This window comes from Pieris rapae, chromosome 15 (assembly GCF_905147795.1).
Source record: "Pieris rapae chromosome 15, ilPieRapa1.1, whole genome shotgun sequence".
NCBI classification, from domain to species: domain Eukaryota; kingdom Metazoa; phylum Arthropoda; class Insecta; order Lepidoptera; family Pieridae; genus Pieris; species Pieris rapae.
The window spans coordinates 9,969,358-9,982,007 of record NC_059523.1 but is presented as its reverse complement, the minus strand read 5'-3'; the positions used below and the strand labels follow the sequence as shown (position 1 = coordinate 9,982,007).

Below are 12,650 nucleotides of genomic sequence, written 5' to 3'. Positions count from 1 at the left end.
AATACATATTTGGTGTATATGAAAACACCCATTGACCATCAATTTTACAAAATATAATTTACGAAAATTCTTTACACATTTTAAACTTTATTTGTACAAACAATACGTCAAATAGCTATTGGTTTGTCCTTAGCACTTTCATTACAGTAGTCCCTCTATAACGCGTTGTAGGCGTATTCTCATAATAGTTTTTGAAAATAATTCAAAATTAGGACGCCGACTTAAATAAAGTTATTAATCTACTTAGTTCAATTTTACAACTACACAATTGAAACAGGTGCAAAGTTACGCAATATATATATACATATATATATATATATATATGTAGGCACTTGACAAATCTTTCACTTCACACTAATCTTGAAATTAATCTCTGCGTTATATGAGGGACGTATATCGCGCTATAGGGCGGGTTTCTGTATTTAACTAACAACTTTCTATAAAAATATTAGAATTGCAGTATCTTCTATAAACCAGCAAGAAACCCCTTGGTTTGATTATCAATAAAATATACTTAAATTGTACAGCGGATGCATATTAGCACTAAAAGTTAAGCACAACAAAAGAAAAGAATGGAACTCACCACTCCATTATCCATTCCTCCATATGGTGATTGGTATCCAGGTTTTTCTGTGACTGCAACCAAACCGTACATTATAAACCACCAAACCAAACACCGAACCAAACGTAAGTCCACCACCACGTTCCTCAAACGATTTCTTTAGTCCGTTATGCCATATTCAGTAACATACATACAATTATTTTTTAATTTAAAATAATTAAACATCGCAACAATAATAGATTTACAACATGTTTAAAATATAATTATTCTAAAACTAATCAGATAAAACATTTACCCTCAAGAAATATATGATTTATTTTGATAAACATTCTTCGCTTAACATATCTATCAATTTCTAAACAGTTTTGGCGTAATAAATACCCACGATCAACTAAGAAATGTCCTGTCATGAATTTACCTAAGCGCAGTAAGAATTAATAATTTCGCTCCATTATTTAGATATCAAGTTCAAAGTAAAGACACCCTCTCAATATTCCCACGAGATCGTCAAAATATTCTGCCGCATTTTGAAAAATAAACATTTAAAATTATTTCCCAAAAATAATTTCTCCCTAGTTCAAAATACTTTCCGTAATTTTTTAATTGCAACGCTAGAAAACCCTTACACAATCCTCGCCACATGCCAGTAATTCATTGCGGTTTTAATACACTCCTAGTTAATCCATTCGTAAAATGATTGTTCAATACATAATAAACCCTTTGCCGCAGGGGATTAAAAAATAGGATTTAGGCAAACTTAATTTTTAAATGACAGTTGGAACTGGGTTAAGTTTTCATTTGTTAAGAACATCGAGAACAGATGACAAAATAATTCTAACGCTAAAACTAAAAGATGTTGGAAAGACACCAGCTACAAAATTCTTGTAAAAAATAAAATAAGTAAGTGGCGCTACAACCTCTGTAGGTGTTGGCCTCAGATTTCTGAATCTGTTTCATGATCATTTTTCAAAGTTCTAACTGAAAGGCAAGTAGGTGATCAGCCTCCAGTGCCTGACACACGTCGTAGACTATCTGAGTCTAAAACAAGTCGGTTTCCTCACGATGCTTTCCATCACCGTTTGAGCGAATGTTAAATGCGCATATAGAAAGTCCATTGGTGCACAGCCGGGGATCGAACCTACGACCTCAGGTATGAGAGTCGCACGCTGAAGCCACTAGGCCAACACTGCTCTACAAAATTCTTGTAACAAATTTAATTAAAATAAATACATTTAAGATTTGTAAGGGCACAGTTATTGCGAATACTTAACTTCAGACTTTGAAGACAAAACATCTAATTAACCACGGTAGTCTAAACAGTCAGGCAACATTATGAAAACGGTTAATGATCTACTTTGTTTTGTACAATACACATTTGACTAGACAGTAAAAACAGGTATTTATTTATCTACTGAAGTGACTTATAAAGATAAAGAGGAAATAATTTAAACGCTCGATAAAGATTACTAGGTGTCAGCAACTTCGGTTAACTTATGAGGTTAATGCGAAAATTAGTATAAAGTTTGCATGAAGACAAATAATAGTTATATTACCTATGGTTTTACTGATAGACTAAGAGATCTAGCTATGTTATATTTAAGCACTATTTAATTTATCTCTTGACTGTGTAATGCCAAGTAATAGAGATAGATAATAAGATCGAAAAAAAATTATATTAAGTAATTGATTTTTTTGATACCTAAATCACTTAAATCTAGAATTAATATTTAAATACAGTATATAAGTATTCCACAATACATAATTTCATTATCATTGAAATTACTTTTTTTTCATTCATTTATTACAAGAGGGGAGATGACAACGCTAGCATATAATTCGGATTAGGGCAAGCACTCATGCGTAGGGGCACTTACTTAATGATTACGGTACCGGTTGCACTAATGGCTCAGTGGTTATTAAAAGAAACATTGTAAACTTTATTTTATGCGCCGTGTTTGATAATTTGTATGAGACTTTTGTTAGATTTTAGTTTTTTACTGAATTTACAGAAATATATATATAAATTGTATGTTATATATGTATGTGATCGATTGTGATATGAAGTGAATTCTTGAGGTTCTAAAAACTTGCCTACCTCAGCTACACTCTCAACAACATACGCACACACACTCATTCGCATACTCACACATTCATACATACTCAATGTTGACTTGCGGTTGATTAGTCGTAACACTAAACTTTTTTATTTTAACTATTTTTTATTATTTTATTAATTATATATTATATAATTACTTTTAACATAAAAACATAAAATAATTGTTATCTAGTACTGCACACCCTTAGTTTTTATTATAATTATTATTAATAAAATAAAAAAGTAAGAAGAGTTTTAAATGATAAACATCACGTTGGTACTAAAAAATTAAACAATTTCAACCACTTAAGCGTGGGCAAATAAAGCGTGAACAATTGAATCGAATATCAAAGGAAACAAACCAGTGGGGTAAACGGTGTCCCCCAACTGGACATTTACCCTACCGCTCTGCGATAAATCACTAGTTTCACGGTGACATGACAATATACTATTTGGCTACACATCGCTATTGAGGGTGTTACCAGAGATTATTACTTTTTATTTCTTCTTATATTCAACTGTTCTGACGTTTCAGACGTTTTAATAGCAGACAAGTTGATAGATTATCTGGAACTTAATAATTTGATAAGAATCGAATTTGACAGCAGGACCTTCGATCTCATGGGAGTGGACAATTATGGTTCTCAAGAATCCTCGAACTCGACTGTCGAAAAGTTATATATGTACTTAGTGATAGAAATAAGTATGTTAGCGCGTCCAGGGTATGACATCATCGCACGTATTGTATGTATCTTTGGATTATAGCTGTCTCTACAAAAGTATTTTATAGCATAATATTATGCCTATCGCCTTTGCCAACATAGAACAAACCATATAGTAAATCGCACTACACGATTTGAATTGTCGTTTGTTGTGAAAACGGAAGTGAAATTCGTTGCCCTTTTTTATTCTTTAAAAGATTATAATATGGGCTATAGGCGACTATATAGGCATCTTCTGGACAGCGGTGCCTTCCAATAAATCACATCACGTCCAGTATTTGATTTTAATCATCGGACGTTGAGGCAGAATACGAAAATCCATCCGTATCACCTCGATGTCCGTCATTCCACAACTGAGCGTTTTTTAAGGAGGTTTCTGCCGCGCCCCACCACTATATGGATCCAGCTGCCAACTGATGTATTTCCGAAGCAATTCAAAAGGGCGTAACAAACCTTAAAAGGCCGGCAACATACTAGGCATTGAGTGTACATGGGCGGCGATATACGTTAACATCAGTTGAGCCCTCTGCCTTATTGCCCCCTAAACTAACTTTTTAAGCTTTCGCAGTTTCAAGCAATAATAAAAATAATGTATAACACGAAAACATATCGTCGTTATGATTTAAGCAAATATATAATCAGCTACTTCCCAAGCTCAAACATTTGCGAGGGAAGAGACTTGGCGACACACGCCAGACACGTGACCTCACAAATTTGTTTTTTCATGTTAATTTATTTAACCACTTCATGGAGCGTGTTAATTGAAGTAGACATTAGTTGCTCTATTTATTATTGGTTTTGTGGGACCTCAAAGGGCATTGTAAAATTGGTACGACACATTTCCCTTGTGAGAATGAATGCTGAAATTATGTACACTGACCGGGCCAAAGTTGATTTCTCATATAAAGATTATTGCAATAGTTTTGCAAAAACCAACCAAAAACCAAACCAAAGTTCAAAGTCATTCGAATTATTCACAAACATTATAAACACTACTGATCCAGCTTATATATTCGGTACTAGGCAGATCAATATAAAAAAAAACATTGTTAAGTGCCTATCTGATATCAAATCCGCTGTTTTGCTGGTAATATTTTGCTTATCTAAATGTTTTTTTTATTACTCTTAAATGTATAATACTCTACGGTTTCGATATTTGTAAATTTGTTAATTTGTGACAATACAATAGACCTGAATAGTAGTTTTAATCTAAGAGTACATTGTTTTCACATATAATTTAAATAATGTATACAAAATATTGCAAACCCTATGTGTGGAGTTTCTTGCCCATTCCATACGAAAGTACCTTTTGTAAGGGGCAACTAGAATCATCTATATATTTTATTTAACGTTCAAAAGTTCTATTTTAGGTAGTCTAATTGGAGTAAATGATTTGACTTTAATTATATTTTGTAACATTTATGTTTGGGAGCGTTCAACGCATTGATATAATTAATGGATATCTTTTGTTACATAGTGATTAACCAACTTGAAAATATGGCGTTAATTTACAAGCACCCCATCGAAATGGCACGCGGCTTAGGGGAAGTCATGTCACCGACATTTACAAACCGAATAAATATTATGCTAAAAAGCTCTAACGATCTTGCCAAAATAATAACATTACAACATAGCGAATGAAATATTTTAATTTATAATCCACTAAAGATTTATGCACTTGTTTCTTTTATTTATATATTTATTTCGAAATCCTACAGATAAAAAACAATTACATTCAAAGTATAGCCAAAGATTACCTTCACCATACATACACCTATAAAATGGTTCATACAAATTACAAAAGGGATAAACAATAAAGATTGTATAATGGTGTAAGAAGGTTTGTACGTGAAGGTGTGTATGAGGAGTATGCTCATGATGCAACAATTTAGCGCTGTGGATATTAAATACTCCTTTTATTCATATTCCGCGATGGCTTAAACAAGTCAAGGTTTAATATTTTATTTTTATCTCACAAACTGTTTTATTGTTTTTTTTATTACTCTTTAACGTATAATATCAATATTTGTAAATATGAACATGTTACATACTAACAATACAATAATATACCTGTATAGTAGTTCTATTCTGGCAGTATATTGTCTTCACATAACTATTTAACTAATGTAAATTCTATTTTAAAAGAGAAAGTGTGGAGTTTCTTGCCCATTCTTCTCCACACGAAACTACCCTTTGGAAGGGGCAACTAGAATCATCTATATATTTTATTTAACGTTCAAAAGTGCTATTTAAGCCACCTTGGATTGGAATTCAATTAAAAAAAAAATTTGCAGTTAGAGTTGACTGTGTTGAAGCACTCGGTTTGACATAGACTACATTTTAATAGCTTCTGTGTCTCACACATGTTATCCTTTACAGTTGAAATTTTTTTAACGCACATTCTAGATAGGAAAATATATTTTTTAGTGTAGCTAACAAATGAGGCCAAAGGTCACGAACGCACGATCTCTGGGTTAAGAGCCACTGGGCTAGTACCTATAGCTATAGTTGTTAAGGGAACTAACTGTTTCATTTATACTATTTTATTTACGTAGTAAGATGTTTTTACTTTAAATCACTCAGATCATAATAGTAGCTGCGACTCATCTTTTGGAATCAAGTCTTCTGTGTGGGAAAGTAGGTGAAGTAAGGTGAACTAAGGTCTTGAATACATCAGAAAAAGCGGCTTCTTCACATATCTTTTTAAATATTACAAAGAAGCAAAGCAAGTCTCGTCCAAACGGTCACAGTGAATAAAAATAATCAGTGTATCGTAAAATTATCTGCGATTAATCATAGTCCACTACGCCCCTTTGTGTCGCTGACCTATTTATAGTGCACTTAATCTAATATCATTGCTATGTGTATTACTAACCGTATTTAATCACTATAGCTTGTTAGACGAAATATTTGTAATATTATGATGGAAATGATATCTATATTATGGTATAATGATGGAACATCTAAATAAATACAAGAGATTAATTTAAAATTGATTGCATCCTTTTGTAAATGTTTAAACGAATATTTTGTATTCCATATTTGGATTCTATATTTTGAGTGATGGTAATTAATTGTTTGTGTAGGATTACGAAATAAATATATAAATAAAAGAAACAAGTACAGAAATCATTAGCGAAGACCAAAAGCTCTTTTCTACGGCTTTTACTTAGAAATTATTAATTAAGTAAAATATCTTCCATCTACAATTTCTATTGGAATGCATTTCAAATTATTAAGATTTATGAATACATATATCAAATATTATCTTTAGTATAACTGTTCTATGTTATACATAATTTATGTGGGATTACAACATAAAAAAAAATAACGAACATTAACATCCTGCAAAACACACTTTTCTCGAATAATAAATCAATAATATAGATTTGAAAAAACATATAAATTTAAAAAATCTGCACTATATATAAGGCACACCAACCCCATCCAAATCAAATTCAATCTACAATCACAAAATATAACTTACACGCTTTTATTAATCCGAATATGACCAAGAGCGTAGCACCCCTCCCTTTCGAGCGTGTATATTGCCCCATAAGTGGGATAGAGATAAATAGAAACTAGATATTCTTAGAGGTTAGTACATAATACAGATTTCATCTATTGTTTGTGAATTTTCATATATTAAATATACGTAATTAAATTATTTCTTTCGCTAATAGTTTATAGTCGTAAATTGTATTAAGTTAATAATAAAGAAATTTATCGAAACAATCCAAACATATACATATAAAATAAAGTACAGAAAACGATCATGTTTTAAAATTAAAACAGGTCCTGCATAGCACTAAATTTAAGTGGCTAGCTATATAGCTTAAGAGGAAAAGAAGTAGAAAACTGTATCGTAATTAGCGATTATTTCAAAGGCTTCTTAATTAAGTCGATCGCTGCGGGGGGTGACTAACTATAAACAAACAGTCCTTAAATATATTATGTGAGTCATCACTTCTTAGTAATTGATTTGTAAATTATACCGGTTTAACATACATTAACATGAAACTGTAGCAGTGAACCTACCATTCGTAGTTAGTAAAATATTTTTAGCTTAATGTTCAAATACTTTTCTTGATATTAAAAAATATATATATTTCTGTTTGAAATTTATTAAAAAATTAGATTCTAAAATCAATTAAACTATGATAAACTCCACACAAATGACCCGCAGTAACCTGCTTTTTATCACACGAACCAAATATTTAACTAAATTCTCCGATTAATAATAATCAAGAGTTTATTTATATATTATCAGGGTTCAAGTCCGGAAAATGAATTTAAAATGATAGGACGTGGAAGGGCTGATGGTTCATTACTCTGTGTCTTGTTGAAAGTGTTCTAGTTTAATTCAAGTACAAAAAACTTATATTTCGCTGAACACTTTTGTATATTTTATGCTTTAAAATCTGTATTATGTTATATGTCCATCGTCCGGAGTAACTAAATGGCAAACATTACACTAAATAAGGTGCCTAAAGGCACCAAATACATTTTCAATGAAAAAGTATTTAAATCCATTTATCTAGCTCAGGGCCGAAGGACCTTAGGGCATTAATTTGCCCCCCATAGCGAAACCAACATGGCGCGACTGCAAATTATTGCTAGTTTAATTAAATGTATTTAAATATAAGCTCTATTAAATAAACAAATTACTATTACGGCTAAACTATTATTTAGAAGTTTAAATAAAAAATAATAATGTAACATCCGTATCTTCCCATTATTCGACGTCACAATTAAAAGTTCGAAATTCAAATAGAGGGTCGCGATTGGTCGCCACCTCGCTTACTCTCGCGCACCTGATCAAATAAAGAGTTGACGTAGAAAAAGTTATTAAACATTTCCGATAATTAGCTGATCAATTTAATTTAAAAAATAATCATAATGAAGAGAAACGTAGAATTATTGATTAAATTATGAGCCAACAATTTTATAAAATAGCTACAACATACACGTGATGCACAGAATCTTTACTCTTTGCCATTTACGGAAGAAAATCTATTTGTTTCAGATATTGGGACGAATATAAAATCGATTCGTCTAATAAAAATTCAAGAACTGCATGAAAAATCCTTCGGAACTTGTATATTTTCACCTAATAACTATATTATAATGAAATAATACGCGTGCTCGATCCGGCGACCCGTGAACTAGGCGCAGTAACCTCCACTATCTAATCATCGCAAGTGCTAATGTTTTGATTTATACAATTAGTGTAACGTCTAATTAAAAGCAATTATTGCTTGTCTATACACATATTTAACGATGCATGACTTTAGCTGAAACTATTTATCGCCTGGATTACGAATCACCCAAAAATTATATTTTTTTAATGTGGAGTGGAGACTACCAAATCAATCAAAATTAAATGCTTTTCATTTTAGATTTACTGGCAGTTGTCAAATCAAGGAGGGCGTAGAACAGAAGACAAGAACTGGCAATAACTCTCCGCCTCTCTTTTTTTATCCATCTTCCATCTCCATCTCCAAATTTTTCAAAAAAACTGACGACTATTACTTATAAATGCAAATTCTAAAAAAATCAACCTAACATAGACAACATTTATCACTAACGTAAAACACAAACTGAAATAATAATCAAAAAAAAGAAAAAAACATAACGGGCCCAGTTTTCTTGGGATTTTTGTCGAGTAAATAAAGTACTTTATAACTGGGACTATTTGGTTTCAGTTAAAGATTTTTCAGCTAAGTAGAACATTATTCCAACATTTGGCATTTAACAATGCCCAAGCGGATGATAGATTTCATTTCTTGATGCCTTAAGAAACAAAATACTTACTATATACTATAAATCTTTTTTTTCACCTAGATATTTTAAGTATTTTAAATTATAACTTCTTTTAAATTCCTCAGAAAAGAGTATTAGAAAACCAGAGAGGTGATCGTATGACTAAAATAACTTGCGCTGCATTACGGGGTTTATATCAGCCCTCGAACACACGATCTGAGCCTAACCATTGATTAAGTTACGCTTGTCAGCGTGTCCTATACTTTCGTAGAATCGACATTAATCATAAATCATGAAATTACCATCGAATGACTGACCTCGACACAGTTTGCGACTTCTAGATTGTATATATCATATTCACTGGGACAATATTTTAATGCATGGGGCCGAAAAAGCTTTTAGATACCATATAGCAAGAAAGAATACATATTATAACAATAAAGTATTACCAGTTATTAACAACTCGCACTTTTACAAATAATTTCGGTTCAATTCCCAGTTAAAGCACAACGTATCAATATGGCTTCGAAGGATAAAGCCCGGACATAACGACGTTTGAGACACATATAAATCGTCTTTAATCGTGACAAACCACATATGGATGACGAATACATCATATATCAGCTTATATTATTAAAGTATTCGAAACGTTATATGTGTTACCATTAATATATATAATGTAGTGTAAACAATCTGTTGAAATAAAAAGCACTCTGTATATAGTATGACAGCAAATTTGACCAAATAAATCATACAATGTCTCAATCTATTGTAAAGTGTATACTGAGCCAAGTTACAAGCCAGAACGTTTCTTTGTTAAAATATTTCTTTAAGAGAATTTTCAATTTTAGAAGATAGAGGGTACACACATTTACCTTTCCTTCCTAACCAAATTTATTTCCTTGTTGACTGAGGTAAAGCCAAAAATGTATAAAACTTACTTAGATTGTCTAAGGGAAAGTTTTTGTTCAACAGAAGAAGCAGACGGATCTAGTCTGGCTGATTTATAATGTTATTATAAAGTTGAAGAATTTGTTTGTTTGTTCATATGGCTAAACAAGCTTATCTCAGAACACAAGTTTGTACTGAAAAAATATTTCTGTATTAGAATATAAGTACATATTTAATATCGCAACAAGCAATAAGAGCAAAGAATCAATGAAAAATGTTGTGAAAACAGGGATATTTCCACAAAACAGATCTTTTATTTCAAAATGGATTCAAATGGTCAAGCAACGATTTTGATTTCATTAAATTTCTTGTGATAAATAGTCAAATATTTTGCATTAAAATAAAAATCGAATACCACACGCATGATTGTGCTGTGCACAGTTCTTACTTAAGGTGGGTATAAACCTGGTAGGTAACTTGTGTAAAAATATATGTTGTTATTTTATTTACTTAAGTAGATAAAATAACAACATATATTCCATATACAAAAGCTATCAAATAGATCAAGAAACTAGTACTCAGTTTATTATGAAAATATTGAGCATGATAACATCCAAGGCACAAAATTTATATGCACTTAAAGGTAACCTCATTCTTATCATACAAGTATAACCAGCCTCTATGGGATACAGGGTATAAAAATACTTAATTTCATTTATATTATTAGATTAACACTGAGCCCCAACTTACACAGTCTCCACTCACATATATTTGGGTAAAATATATTAAGTACTAATTTCACAAAAAGTATGTGAATCTAAAAGATCTTCCTAAACAAGTAAGGAGATTGAAGTAAATTATTATTTTCAAAGTATTTTTGAAATCCTTACAGAATACTAGATCTGAAACAAATGTTTACACAAGTGGTATTAAACTTACAATGGAAGCAGACTTAGTCATGCATTGAACTTATTTGTTATTGTATTGTGAAACTAGTATTAAAAATACAGTGTTAGTATTAAATTATACATTTTTAAAATTTATGGAACCATTTAACTGGAATTAGGTTAACTGGATCTTATGTGTTATAGAAGGGCCATTTTTGATAATAAAACTGAGAGGTAAATAATAATTTCTTGTTCTTTAGTAAGAAATTTATACTTATATAAGCTTTACTCTTGTAGTCAGATAGAGACATAATTATGTCTTCACAGTGACTTCTAATATATATAAGTGATAAAAAAATTTTTTTTTTCTGTTAAATAAAGAAGAGACAAATTGAACAAAGAAGAGACCTTAAATATACATTAAAAATGGCTACACAATTTATAAGCTAATTTGTCAAATTTATAATTAAAATATAAAATTTTGTAAAATAAAAGAAAATCCACATTTGGTAATCCAAATTGGGTAAGATTGTTAATTTTAAAAATATGTAGTTTATTGACTTTATGCTTAAGGATAGAATGAACAATTTATGATCAATAATTCAGCTCACAACCAATAGATTCCATTGTAACAATCTAGTGGCCTTGATCTGATTATATCATATTGGATGACACTCAATATAGAATACTACCTAGAATAAAAAATACTGAATATCCTCATAAAAATAGGAGTAGGCATAAATATGTTTTTACATACATAGCACAACTTTTGCAGTGTCTACTTACACATTACATTTAATAAATTATAATAAAACTTCATAAGTTTACAGTGAATATTAATACAATTCTTAAGTAAATTAAAAAAATATCTTTTTGCAATAAATCAATGTTGTTAACAAAGTATTCTACACCTTAATACAACCCATACATAGATCTTAATACGTAAAAAGAATGTCTCTTGTACAGACTATAACTTAAAAATCCGGGTATAAAGAATTTTAAGCAGGTATATTTACGAGTACCACGTTTACTCTTGGCTTGCAAAGCGTAAATAAACAAAATTAAGTATAAACACGCACGTTTATCAAACAGCAGACTTGTAATTGGCAACTTTATACACCGTAAATGAACGATATTACTATTGCATCTCTATATCCATCACAATCAATATAACCTTTAGCATGAATATGAGCTAGAACTTAGACTTTCAACATTTCAACCTAATACTTGTAGCGGCAGCATCCAAGAAACTATAAATGCGCTTGAAAAAAAATCCTTTGCCACAAAAAAACGAAGGAAAGCACAATGGATATCCACCTTGACAATCGCTGCTATAACCAAAACATAGCCTTTATAGCCGTTTTGATGCACATTGAAGAGTTTTACAATACTTTAACACATGCGTTGATTATTCCTGCGTAATAATCAACTGAGTAAAACCATTCAAAATTGTGTTTATAAGCTTATTTTCTAGAAAATCTGGTCGGCTCCTACACTGAATATGGCATAACACGCAAACACTGAATGAATTTCACAAGGAACACTGCACTGGATCGCGAATGTTCGTTTGAGGAACGCGAGACGAGCCTTGTTTTGTAATTTTTCACTCACCTTGTTGTTTATTTGCTATTTTATTAAAACAGTTTTGAAAAACTTCATATAAATGCATAGGCTCGTCATCGCTCGTCGCCATTTTGGAATTTACTGTCCAAATAAACCATAGACAAGAT

The 12,650-nt window shown here is 31.1% G+C and overlaps 1 protein-coding gene across 2 annotated transcripts in view; it reads right to left on the bottom strand.

Moving 5' to 3' along the window:
* LOC110995940 (protein daughterless) overlaps window positions 1–12,611 on the bottom strand; it is a 48,823-nt gene extending 36,212 nt beyond the window's left edge. For both annotated transcript variants that reach the window (XM_022263383.2, XM_022263384.2), the window contains exons 1-2: window positions 12,532–12,611; window positions 584–636 (exon numbers count right to left, since the gene is read on the bottom strand). In XM_022263383.2, the coding sequence (XP_022119075.1) occupies window positions 584–636; window positions 12,532–12,589 (111 nt within the window). In that variant the 5' untranslated portion in view covers window positions 12,590–12,611. The remainder of the gene's footprint in view (window positions 1–583; window positions 637–12,531) is intronic.
* Window positions 12,612–12,650: the final 39 nt, after the last annotated feature.